Raw genomic sequence first — 14252 nt, forward strand, 5'->3', positions numbered from 1 at the left:
TCAATAGGATTATAATACTGTTGTAACACATCATATGTCAATATCTCGAATAGCATCGAATGCAATCGCTGTAGCTTAGCTGTAATGACGATGGACTTCAAAGAATAACAGAGCATGTGCTACTGTATAGAATGCTTGCATTTATATTGGTGAACAATCTCGGCCCCACTATGTATTACTTGGTGGTGTAGTGATAAGGTGTTGACTTCTGAATCCAAAGGTCACGTGTTCGAGACCGGGTGAAAACTTTTTTTTTAATTTTCATCAAATTTTTGTGGCATCGTATGTCTGATTGTAAAAGTGTGGAAAAGTCGTGCGAAGTGCTTATATAGCCTCCACTTTGATAGGTGTAAAATGGTTTGTAAAGTTTATACCAGCTGAAAATTGTCTTATTGTCACCTTAGAAATTAAGATCAAAACTTTGAGCGTCATACGGGAGTGGGTTAGAAAGGCCCGGGTCAATATGAACAACTTGCCTGATGTTAATGCATCTGATTGGTGTTTGAATGTTATTGAAAACTAGTTCAAAATACTTTTTAGCGCAATCTTAAAAAAGTTATATTAACGCTCATGAAGCTACTATAATAATACCAAGACCGTTTGATTTATTTCTAATTCATGATCTTGAATGACATGTTTTTCGAATACTGTACTATAGCTCATATATAACACAAGATGTTATATAATACTCAAATAGAGCTTCAATATAACAAAACATCGTTAATGCTGCACAAAAAGATGTACTTGGTGTTACTTGGGAAAACTGTTGATTTAAAATTTAAATAAATTTCATCTTCTTCTATATATAGGCAGTTCTTTGGAGCTATATTCTTCAAAAATTATTTTGTTTCCAACTGACAAAAGGGCGGCAATCGATAACATTGATATCAGCGAAAAGAGAAATCGATTACTGCAGTTACAGGTGGGTTGTGCTTCTTTTCCCCGAATGCCAGATCCCCGAATATCCCGTTTCCTCGATTCCGCGAAAAGTTTTTAGCACTCATAATTGTCGTAACTTTATACATTTCAGAGTGGGGAACGAACTGGCCATCTTATATGCACCCTTCTTTATTTAATTGGCGGTTCTTTCGAGTTTTGCCGTGTTCAGCATTTTTGCCAACATGTGTATAGCCGAGAATGACATAATACCTCCTTCTTTTGATTTATCGTTCTTTCTCATTCATTATCCAGCCACTGAAGACTATTATAGGAACTATTTTAACTGCACTACATTTCTGGGAAACCGGTCATTCGGTGAAATGGCATTCGAGGAAAAGTAACACAATCACTTCGATGATTCTGAACGCAATTTTTGATGTCTTTTCGTTTTAAGTTTTGGCGTCCAATCTTCTATTGGTTTAATCATAAATTTAGCCTTCTTTTAAAAATAAGCTATTCTTTATATTCATACTGTTTTAAATTTTATTATTTATTAAAGTTTTATGTTAACCATTTTTATATTTTGCTGTTTTATCAATTCTTCCAAGACGTGCTGTTATAATAATAATTACTTTAGAACCTGCCAATATTCAATACATTTTTTTTGGAGCGCATGATTCCCTTAAGAGATATGCTGAAAAAAATTGATTTCAATCACAAATTTTTCCTTCTTTCGATAATAGACGGTGTTTTGATGTAAACTTCCAAAATTAAAATTTATATTGAATCGTTGAAAAGTTTTGCCACAGTGTTTTTCTTTTAAAAATGTGTTGTTCATTTTAGTTATGCTGTGAGAAGATTTTTTTAAAGAGATTTTTTGCGTTAGAGCAGTAAATATTTTAAACGAAACATAATCTGCTCTCGTATATAAGCTATTTTTGCATTATGCTGCATTAATAGATCTTCGGATTAGTGCTTTGAATATTTTGCAAATAATCGTTAATGAGGAAAGTTTTATAGATGTTCACACTAAAAGTCGTCATAATTCACTAACTTTCCGCCCTTCGAATCGTTCTTAAGGAATTGATGGGGACACATTTTCACTTTTCCCTCGATTCTGATCGCGTATGTGGGTGGTTCCACCAATTTTCCCGAAATATACTTTATCCACCTTATATCACTATCAAACACTCTCGACCCGAAATGACCCGCTCGTCAATTTGGCAGAAAAATTTCCACTGAGCTTTGAACGAAAAATTATCGTCCTTCTTCGCAAATATCAGAGAAGAAGGTTTAATCCGAACGCCACACCTTCTGTAACGGACTGTCAGAACTGGGGACCTCACCGCCAGCGATCGGGGCGTTTTATCGCGCTCCCGCGGGGAACTCAATCTCCAAATCTGAAAATAAAGAGAGAAAAGAGAAAAGCCAAAACGAGCGTCGCTTTGGCTCGGTTAGTGCAGCCATGTGACCGAGACCTTGTTGGGGCGTTCAGTCAGCGCTGTCGGGTGACACACAAATAAAATTAAAACAAAAACATTCTCCGGCATTGGAGCACGTTAACCAGCAACAAGCAGTAAGGTTCTTCTCTTCTGCTTACATCGCTTGTTTCTAGTTAACCTAGTGAAAACTCACATCTGATGTAATCCACTAACTTACGTGGAACATCATCGGAAAATAAAAGGGTTCTTTTCTTAGATCAATGGTGATCATTGATCTTTCGAATTATTCAATACGGGGAGGGAAATGCTTCCTTCGGTCGGCAGAACCGCTACACTTTCATCAAGTAATTTTCATCAAGTGTTACGTCCAAACTGGGACAGAGCTTAATCTGCAGCGAAATATTCTATGAGCGTTCCCTTTATTTAAAACTGCAAACTTTCTTTGCCAATTTTCAAATATGTTTAGCGCAACAATGTTCTGGGATCTAGAGAAAATCATTATTCCGAAAAGATGTCACCAGACCTGTCAGGAGTTTTATTTAGTAATGCTCTCTAATATCACACCAATTTTTTACATTCATAGCTTGGAAAATCTTTGAACGAACACCACGCATGTTGAGAGCCTACCAAAAATTTTTGCTATGGGCTCGGTGGTGTTGATCTCGGTAAAAGCATCAAATATGCCGATATTAATTCTGAGTCAATCATTATGCCAAACGGCCATTCTGCCAATCGACCATTATGCCAAATGACTTTATGCCAAACGGCTTTATGCCAAACGACCTTATGCCAAACGACTTTATGCCAAACGGTGCACAATCGAACTTTTCCCCTATCGATAATTTAACTATTCAAAAAACGCAAATTTGTAGAAGACGAAACTTCACCTCATGCAAAACCACACACTTTATTGATTACGCCTGTGTTTTTGTTTATCAAAGTGATGGGCGCATGTGAAATCGAAATCAAAATACGGCGAGAGTAAACGGCGACACTGCTAACAAAAAATAAACAAGGCGTACATGGCGGGCTTAATTGAAACCAGAATGTAAACACGGCGCAAAAGTAATAGCTTTTGCTCTTGCTTCTGTAAACCTTCAGCGTCTGTACTCCATGTTAGAAGCGGCTCACAACAGCGTCTGTTCCCCATGTCAGGGGCGGCTGATCATCGTCCGAGTGCCAGAGAAGGACTCTAAGCTAAACTGCGCACTATGGCCCTCCGAACATTTAGGGGGAATGGTCCATTGGAAATCTGAGGGGTTGGTGTCAGGCTCTGCAAGCCAGCCGTAAAAATACACCAGCACAGGAACGTCAACGAGAGAATACGGACCGGAACAATCAGCAAAGACCACAGCGACGAAAATGGACTAGCGATTGGAAACTCGGTACGTGGAACTGCAAATCTCTCAACTTCATCGGAAGCACACACATACTCTCCGATGTACTGAAGATCCGCGGTTTCAACATCGTAGCGCTGCAGGAGGTGTGCTGGACAGGTTCAATGGTGCGAACGTTTAGAGGTAATCATACCATCTACCAGAGCTGCGGCAACACATGTGAGCTGGGAACAGCTTTTATAGTGATGGGTGATATGCAAAGGCGCGTGATCGAGTGGTGGCCGATCAGTGAAAGAATGTGCAAGTTGAGGCTCAAAGGCCGGTTCTTCAACTTTACCACCGTAAACGTGCATAGCCCTCACTCCGGAAGCACTGATGATGACAAGGACGCATTTTACGCGCAGCTCGAACGCGAGTACGACCGCAGCCCAAGCCACGACGTCAAGGTCATCATAGGAGATTTGAACGCTCAGGTTGGCCAGGAGGAGGAGTTCAGACCGATGATTGGAATATTCAGCGCCCACCGGCTGACGAACGAGAACGGCCTACGACTGATAGATTTTGCCGCCTCCAAGAACATGGCCATTCGCAGCATCTACTTCCAGTACAGCCTCCCGTATCGATACACCTGGAGATCACCACTGCAGACGGAATCACAAATCGACCACGTTTTGATCGATGGACGGCACTTCTCCTAAATTACCGACGTCAGAACCTATCGTGGCGTTAACATTGACTCTAATCACTATCTAGTGACTGCGCCAAAAACAATCCGTCATCAACAATGTACGGTATCGACGCCCGCCTCGGTATAACCTAGCGCGACTGGCCAAACCGAACGTCGCCGCCGCATACGCGCAGCATCTCGAGGTAGCGATGCCGGAAGAAGGCGAGCTTGACGAAGCCCCTCTTGAGGACTGCTGGAGCAACATAAAAGCAGCCATCAACAACGCAGCCGAGAGCATCGTCGGGTACGTGGAAAATAGGACATGTAACGATTGGTTCGACGAAGAATGCAGGCAGGTTTTGGAAAAGAAGGATGCAGCGCGGGCTGCAATGCTGCTGCAAGGAAAGCGACAAAACGTGGAGCGATATAAAAGAAAACGAAAGCAGCAAACCCGCCTATTCCGGGACAAAAAGTGCCGCTTGGAAGAAGCGAAATGTTAAGAAATGGAACAGCTGCATCGTTCACAAGAAACGCGAAAGTTCTACGAGAAGCTTAACGCATCCCGTAAAGGCTTCGTGCCGCGAGCCGAAATGTGTAGGGATAAAGACGGAAGCATCTTGACGGACGGACGTGAGGTGATTGAAAGGTGGAAGCAGCACTACGATGAACATCGAATGACACGGAGAACACAGGCGCCGAGGTTCACGACAGCGGAGGGAGTAACTAGGTCAGCACGGCGGATGAAGGAAAACAAACTTGCCCCCACATTGAGCGAAGTTAAGGATGTCTTCAACCAGCTCAAGGCCGCTGGTAAGGATGGTGTAGTGAATGAGCCGTATAATTGATTTTAAATGGTTTAACGTGCATTCGAACAGTTAAAGCTGAAGAGAATTTTGTGAGAGTGTGGTCATCATTCAAATAGCGTGACAGGACTTGATGAATGATGATGATGAATGGCTATAGTTGTATGAGTGGTCTGTATACGAAAGCTCCAAACAGGTAGAAGAATGGAAGAGAATGATCAGATAGGGCGAGAAAGAAAAAAGCGGTTACCGATTCGTGTGTGAGTTTTCGGTCATGGAGAAGGAGAAAAAGATCTTCAGTCTTGAAAGTAGTTTTGTGACGAGCAGTTTGGTTGGCGCGCGATATTAATTAGAAAAAAATTGTGAACGGTGTTTATAAATCGGCTTGAACACTACAGATGGTATTGGAGTTGAACTCATCAAAATGGGCCCGGAGAGGTTGGCCGCCTGTCTGCATCGGCTGATTGTCAGAATCTGGGAAACGGAACAGCTGCCGGAGGAGTGGAAGCAAGGGGTCATATGCCCCATCTATAAGAAGAGCGACAAACTGGAATGTGGAAACTATCGTGCGATCACTATCCTGAATGCCGCCTACAAAGTGCTATCCCAGATTATCTTTCGTCGTCTATCACCAATAACAAATGAGTTTGTGGGAAGTTATCAAGCTGGTTTCATCAACGGCCTCTTGACAACGGACCAAATTTTCACTGTACGGCAAATCCTTCAGAAATGCCGTGAATACCAAGTACCAACGCATCATCTGTTCATCGATTTCAAAGCTGCTTATGATAGCATCGACCGCGAAGAACTATGGAAAATCATGGACGAGTACAGTTTTCCCGGGAAGCTCACAAGACTAATAAGAGCAACGATGGACGGTGTGCAGAATAGCGTGAAGCTTTCGGGTGAACATTCCAGTTCGTTCCAATCCCGCCGGGGACTTCGACAGGGTGATGGACTTTCGTGCCTGCTGTTCAACATCGCGCTAGAAGGTGTCATGCGGAGAGCCGGGTTCAATAACCGAGGTACGATTTTCACAAGATCCAGCCAAATTGTTTGCTTCGCGGATGACATGGATATTGTTGGCAGAACATTTGGATCGGCGGCAGACTTGTACAACCGCCTGAAACGTGAAGCGACAAAAGTCGTCCTGGTGGTAAATGCGTCAAAAACAAAGTACATGCTGATAGGCGGAACCGAGCGCGACAGCGCCCGCCTGGGATGCAGTGTTACGATAGACGGGGATACTTTTGAGGTTATTGTTAACTGAAATACGGAGACGCATCATCAGTGGAAGTCGCGTCTACTATGGGCTCCAGAAAAAGCTGCGGTCGAAAAAGATTCACCCCCGCACCAAATGTACCATTTACAAAATGCTTATAACACCGGTGATCCTCTATGGACATGAAGCATGGACCATACTGGAAGAGAACCTGCAAGCACTTGGAGTGTTCGAACGAAGGGTGCTTAGGACGATCTTTGGCGGAGTGCAGGAGAACGGTGTGTGGCGGCGGAGAATGAACCACGAGCTCGCAGGCTCTACGGCGAACCCAGAATGCAGAAGGTTGCGAAAGCCGGAAGGGTACGCTGGGCAGGGCATGTTGCAAGACTACCGGACAACAATCCTGCAAAGATGGTGTTCGCGTCGAATCCGGTTGGCACAAGAAGGCGGGGAGCACAGCGTGCGAGGTGGCTTGATCAGGTGCAACAAGATCTGGAGAACGTGGACCAAAATCGAAGTTGGAGAGACACAGCCATGGACCGAGTAAATTGGCGTAGCATCGTTAACGGGGTTTTATCAAATTAATTGATGTAACACCAACTAAATAAATAATTATGCATAAAAAATTAAAAACAAGAACATCATAAAACAAATTCCGGATATTCAAGTCACCGGATAATCGAGTCTCCGTATAATCGAGTCCGACCTGTATTGGTGAGAATATACATCATTTTGTAATGTACAATTGTAGCAATTCAGTTGTCAAAATTTGTTTTGATTTTAGGTCTGATCAAATCACCTAGAAGAAACTTTTTACTTGTATGTTTTTGTTGAGGACAGTTTTTTGGAAACCGCAAGAAAAGCAACATTTATGTGATTCTAGGAAGCAGTGAAACCTTCCAATAAGCACGCAGTACAAATTGTAATGGCAAAAATTGAAGGCCGCAACATACTGTTGGGAAGATGCTTATAGTTCCAGAAACAGATGAAACAGATTTATTTATTGCATGTATTTGTTTAATGATACACTCGAAACAATCGGTTTCGGGTATGTTATAAACTCATCTTCTCTTTTACCTCAATGTTCGTATAGTTAGGGTTTCGTTCTAATTCGTCGTAAGCGCTATTATTCGTCGTATCAAACTTTAAATGTTCCACTACGGCGGATGTTCCAACTTCTGCAACATAGATTCGTTTTCCAAGTGTAATTTTGTGAAAGCTGTTATGGTTTGTACACTTGTACACCAAAAATGCAATTAAACTACGATATGCTTAAAAAACTTCATTTCAATTATCCACTTTGCACTTTTTCACGAAAATCGCATGGACGAACACGATTTGAGAGAAATGCTTAACGATCGACACCAGTCACACCACTTTATGATACAAGTTTCTTCCCGCCCCCCTGTGTGACTTACTTCACCGGGCACTTATTTTCACTATGGAAAACCTTCGTACTTTTTCACTGAAGGATTTCATTCCAATCACATGCCGTGAACGTTCTATAATTCACGAAGTTTTATGAAATTTCCTCAACGACCGCGTGAAACTGAGAATGTAAACAAAGTTAAACCCGTCGTACTGAGAAAAAAAAGCTTGGGCGCATCAATGTGTGAGCGATGCTCGACGTAAAAATACGGTTCCTTTAATTGTGTTGTTTTCGCTGCACTGTGAGCAAATGCCATAATTGTTCGGTCACAAGGAATTGTGTTCATAAGTTTGGACTGAACTTTGATGACGAACAATGAACTTCAAACGAAATTAGTATATTCCGTAATGCTGAAGAAATGGAGGGAGATGCCCGTAGATCTATATATTCTAGTAAAAAATTTTGTTATAGCGTTGATGTGTTGTGTTTTGACCACTCACTATATCACAGTGAGCCGTAAGCTGTGAGACGAATCTAGAAACAGATTGAGACAGAAATGAAATCGATTCGACGGATTGAGAATACGGCAAGATGCATTTTCTTTGCATTATTTCCAAAAAGAGATCAAGATTTATCAAAAAGTTATTGTACAATGCTAAAGCCGTTTTGAGAAAGAATTGTTTGGCATCGGTTTGTATCAGCATCATTCATTGCAATACTGGGAAAGTTGCAGGTTCTCACTGATCAAAGCTAAATATGATGGATACTAGCACATCACCCTACATATATGTGGTTTACTTTTAAAATATATTAGGTTCAATTAATTTTAAGAAATCTTACTGTGATGGCTTACTCTGTGATACAATAATTTTAATGCAAAGGGATTTTTTGTAGCTTTCCACATATTATTTTTTAGATATGTATAAGTTTTAAGTTCCCTTTAATGTTTTTCTTGTAACACACGTTTCACATTTCTAATTGTTCGGGATATAATGGGAAAGTGACAGTATCACAACTAGGAAAAAACAGTGTTGGCAGCAACACTTTGTGCCTAGCATTTACGTTTCTGATAGTACCAAGCCTGCTATTAACTTCAGTGTTCTGTTTAAACGTGTATAATTATTGATTTAGTCATGTTTTGCTGATGTTTTCTTCTCACAATCAAAGAGACTCGATTGAAATCAGTTTAGACCTATGTGTAACCGCACCAGAGCGGCCAATTTTGCCCAGAATATATCCAAAAACAGTTTCCAAGAAATTCTATTCAATGATTTTGAATTTTTACAATAGGTTTCTAAAAGATGTATCTAAAAAACGTTTGATCAATAAATTCATCAAACAATTTCTCCCGGAATTCCTGTAGGAACTCTGGGATTCCGAGAGGCATTTTGGATATGGTTAGTAATCTTTCGAAATTATTTGGGTCATCTTGAATATATTTCTGAAAGAATCTATGAAACTTCTGTGGAATTCCTGCAATTTCTGGTTCGAACCTTTAGAATTTTTGTAAAAACTTATGAGATTCCGTTGAGATTTCAGAGAAAATGTTCAATTCTAGTAGAGTAATGTGCTGTTATCCATCATATTAACCCCTCTATCGGCAGCTTCATATTTCACCGCAATAAAATATACAAACATACAGAATTTTTATCGTATTCGGATATTCACTCCTCGGAACAATACAATGAGGGTATGTTGTGATAAAAATGAAGCAGTTAGGTGCGGCCGTCTTTGAGTAATTGAGCATTCATGTGTTCAACATCATATCGTAAATTTCAGATATGCCCAAGAATACTTAACCGATATGTATGATTCTTTTTTCAGAGCATTTTTTTTTATAGATTGACGTTATAGCAAAATGGCCACCAAAGACATTTTATATGGAGAATGTCGGTCCCAAAGGTACATCGGAATATCTTTAAAGCCTTATCATCAATGACAGATATCGACATAGATTCTTAAGCTTCTTCTTCTTCTTTCTGGCGTTACGTCCCTACTGGGACAGAGCCTGCTTCTCAGCTTAGTGTTCTTATGAGCACTTCCACAGTTATTAACTGAGAGCTTACTATGCCAATGACCATTTTTGCATGCGTATATCGTGTGGCAGGTACGAAGATACTTTATGCCCTGGGAAGTCGAGAAAATTTCCAACCCGAAAAGATCCTCGACCGATGGGATTCGAACCCACGACCCTCAGCTTGGTCTTGCTGAATAGCTGCGCGTTTACCGCTACGGCTATCTGGGCCCCTGGAGAGATTCTTAAGCTAGAAGAGGTTTTAGAAAAATTGTGAGAAAACGGTGCAAAAAATCTGGAAAACAAACTTATCAAGGTTTGAATATTTTTATTGCGGTAAAAAATGAAGCTGCTGGTAGAGGGGTTTACAAGGTGTACCAGGACCTGCAGGGCGTGGACTGCAGCCGAGGATAGAAAGAGACGGTCATGAACCTAGGAAGCAGGAAAAATATTGTTGGCGATGTTTTATCAAGATATTTAATGTACAGTTAAATTAAAAATAAATAATATAATAATTTTATGGGGATCTGTATTCCAGCAAATCGATAATTGTCCCAAAATGTTGATTGAATTTTATTTTTTTTTAGCCGCACTTAAACAATTTATTCTTTTTGTTGTTTCAGATTCATCAACAGCTACAATACGCTCTCCAACAGGTACATTTCTTATTATAATAATTTGAATTTATTACTGTCTTTATTGCTTCACGTTGGAAAATGTCGCAACCCTATGTGGAAAAGTGCATATAATTCACTCAATGAATATATTTTTTACGAAAAATTACTTATAGAGACGCTACATTGCAAACGCGAAGCAATCTATATACAACAATAAACTAACTACTGAATCTTTTTCCTTTGCCAATGTTAGAGACGAAATAATCACCAAGACCAAATACCTAGAGCAAGAGGAAGCCAAACGGAAAATCGAGGCGGAGGCTGCCGAATCGGGTCTGATCAATGGAGCCAGTAACATTGGAAGCAGTGGAAGCAGCAGCAGTAGTTCCAGCAACAGCGGTAGCCTCGATTCCAGTTCCAGTGATAGCAACATTGGCGGAAGCGGCAGTAGTATCAGTTCGAACAGTGGAAGTAGCTCCAGCACAAATAGCGAAGGAGACGATTTGCTGCAGCGTGATCAGGAAGATCCGGACGACGAAAGCTCCGCCCAGGAAGATGACGTTTTCTACGACAGTGATGGAGGCGAGAAGGAGGAAGAAAATTGCAAACCCTGCCCGGTGGTGAAGCCTACGTTCCTCTGCGGAAGTGATAACCGAACTTACTCGTCGCTATGTCGGATGGAGTATCACAACTGTATTCATGGTAGCTTTGTCAAGGTGAACTGTAAGGGATTCTGTCCGTGTAAAGGTAAGTACTAAGGAAGGTCGGGTTTTCGGGGACAAAGATAAAATTTTGGCTTCCTTCAAATATAAGTAAAGCATATTGCAATTTACATCGAAGAGTGAAGTATGATGAGTAAACTGTACAAATAAAAGAGGGATAAGACATTATCATACAGGAAAGCTTTAACTATTCAAAATATTTCACCGAGCATGTAAATCAGAAGGCTTCCACTGAAGCTTCATCATCTCTTTACAGACTACCTAGCGCCATTCGAAAAAAAAGAATTTAAAATTCATTGCGATTACTTACTGCCTTATCCCACTACTCCTTGCCGTTCGTTACTTCCTTAATGTGAGCCTATAGACCACTTTCCACTGGAGTAGACGAAGAAAAAGCGCCACATTTGCTTCCTCATGTTAAGCCATTTTTTTTCTCTCATCTGTTATCTCGCAGCGGAATCATAATCTGCCGGCGAAGGATTACAGTCAGTGGTTCTTGATGCTTATAGCGAATACCATCGGCGAGATTTGTAAGATGTTCTTGGTTATGACGCCCGACACTACTAGTGTTTCGTGTGTCACACAGTAATAATGTCATAATTAGCATTTATTGGCTTTTCTCGGTGAACGCGATACTTCTCAAAGTGGAAGGGAGCAAGAAAAGTAATGAAAGAATATGATGGAAAGAATCGCAAGAAATGAATAGAAGTTGAAAACTAACAGAGGGCCATATGGCCGGGTCGTTATGGCAAACATTAATAGCCATTGGACGACACCAGAGGCGCATGCTGAAGGTAATCATGGAGGATCTCTCTGCGAAGCTGAAGATAAAAAAGGTTATATCTGGAATATCCCTACACGTCCAGGAAGATACTGCAGAAGTATCTTAATAGTGGTATTATTTCATAAATGTGGAAGATTCAGAAGCTGATGCTGCTGCTAAGGCCAGGGACTTCACTTGTTGATCCTGCTCCGTTTAGGTCCATATGTTTGCTGGATTTGCTAGAAAATGCCTTTGAACAGGAGATTGGCATCGTAGCGCTGCTGGACAGGAGCAATGGTGCGAACGTTTTATCATACCATCTAACGCGAGTACTACCGCTACCCAAGCCACGACGTCATGATCATCATAAGAGATTTGAACCCTCATGTTGGCAAGGAGGGGGAATTCAGCGCCCACCGGCTGACGAACGAGAACGACCTACTACTGATAGATTTTGCCGCCTCCAAGAATATGGCCATTCGTAGCACCTATTTCCAGCACAGCCTCTCGTATCGGTACACCTGGAGATCACCACAGCAGCACGTTTTGATTGATGGACGGCACTTTTCCGATATAACCGACGACAGAACCTATCGTGGCGCTAACATTGACTCCGACCACTACCTGGTGATGGTGAAATTGCGCCCAAAACTATCCGTCATCAACGATGTGTGGTACCGACGCCGACCTCGGTACAATCTAGCGCGACTGAAACAACCGGATGTCGCCAATGCGTATGCGCTGCACCTTGAGGCAGCGTTGCCGAATAACGGCGAGCTCGATAGGATCTTGAAAACTGCTGGAGGACAGTCAAAGCAACCATTAACGACGCTACCGAAAGCATTGTCGGATATGTGGAACGGAGATCAACCAATCGTTGGTTCGACGAGGAGTGCGGAAGTTCTATCAGAAGCTCCATATATCTCGCTAAAGCTTTGTGCCGCGAGCTGAAATGTGCCAGGATAAGGAAGGGAGCATCGAGACGGACGAACGCAAGATAATTAAAAGGTGGAAGCAGCACTTCGGTGAACACCTGAATGGCGCAGAAAACACAAGCACAGAAGGTCAGGACAGCGAAGGCGATGGCTACGTCAGCATAGCGAACAGTGGAAATCAACCAGCTCCCACAATGGGGGAAGTTAAGGATGCCATTCAGCTCAAAAACAACAAGGCCGCGGGCAGGGATGGTATCGGAGCCGAACTCATCAAGATGGGCCCTTGTTTTTGACAGCTTGTCTGCATCGGCTGATAGTTAGAGTTTGGGAAATGGAACAGCTACCGAAGGAGTTGAAGCAAGAAGGGCGACAAACAGGAGTGAAAATTATCGTGTTATCACTATCCTAAACGCCGCCTACAAAGTGCTATCCCAGATTCTCTTCCGTCCTCTATCACCTATAGCAAACGAGTTTGTGGGAAGTTATCAGGCAGGTTTCGTGGACGGCCACTCGTCAACGGACCAGATCTTTTCCTTGCGACAAATCCTTCAGAAATGCCGTGAGTACCAGGTCCCTACGTACCATCAGTGCATCGATTTCAAGGCAGCATACGACAGTATTGACGACCTTGTAGAGCTATGGAAGATCATGGACGAGAAAAGCTTTCCTGGGAAGCTCACAAAATTGGTTAGAGCAACGCTGGACGGTGTGCAAAACTGCGTGAAGATCTCGGGAGAACACTCCAGCTCTTTCGAATCTTGGCGGGGACTACGACAGGGCGACGGACTTCCATGCCTGTTGTTCAATATTGCGCTTGAAGGTATCATGCAGAGAGCCGGACTTAACAGTCGAGGCACGATTTTCACGAGATCCGGACAATTTGTTTGCTTCGCGGACGACATGGGTATTATTGGGAGAAAATTTGAAATGGTGGCAGATTTGTTCATCCACCTGAAACACGAAGAAACAAGAGTCGGGTTAACGGTGAATGCGTCGAAAACAAAGTACATGCTAGTAGGTGGAACTGAGGAGTGCGACAGGGCTTGCCTAGGAAGCAGTGTCACGATGAACGGGGATACCTTCGAGGTGGTGGACGAGTTCGTCTTCCTCAGATCCTTGCTGACGGCTGACACCAATGTTAGTCAGGAATTACGAAGGTGCATCATCAGTGGAAGTCGTGCCTACTATGGGCTCCAGAAGAAACTGTGGTCAAGAAAGATTCACCCTCGCACCTAGTGCACGATGTACAAAACGCTCATAAGACCGGTAGTCCTCTACGGACATGAAACGTGGACTATGCTCGAGGAGGACTTGCAAGCTATTGGAGTTTTCGAACACCGAGTGCTAAGGACGATCTTCGTCGGCATATAGGAGAACGGCGTGTGGCGACGAAGAATGAACCACGAGCTCTCCCAACTCTACGGCGAACCCAGTATCCTGAAGGTGGCTAAAGCTGCAAGGATACGCTGGGCAGGGCATGTT

General features: G+C 42.4%; 1 protein-coding gene across 2 annotated transcripts in view; it reads left to right on the plus strand.

Moving 5' to 3' along the window:
• The window catches only part of LOC5577698 (proteoglycan Cow), a 578074-nt gene that overhangs the window by 446581 nt on the left and 117241 nt on the right, over window positions 1-14252 (plus strand). For both annotated transcript variants that reach the window (XM_021855938.1, XM_021855948.1), the window contains exons 4-5: window positions 10357-10389; window positions 10604-11097. In XM_021855938.1, the coding sequence (XP_021711630.1) occupies window positions 10357-10389; window positions 10604-11097 (527 nt within the window). The remainder of the gene's footprint in view (window positions 1-10356; window positions 10390-10603; window positions 11098-14252) is intronic.

The sequence above is a fragment of the Aedes aegypti genome, chromosome 1, assembly GCF_002204515.2.
Source record: "Aedes aegypti strain LVP_AGWG chromosome 1, AaegL5.0 Primary Assembly, whole genome shotgun sequence".
NCBI classification, from domain to species: Eukaryota; Metazoa; Arthropoda; class Insecta; order Diptera; family Culicidae; genus Aedes; species Aedes aegypti.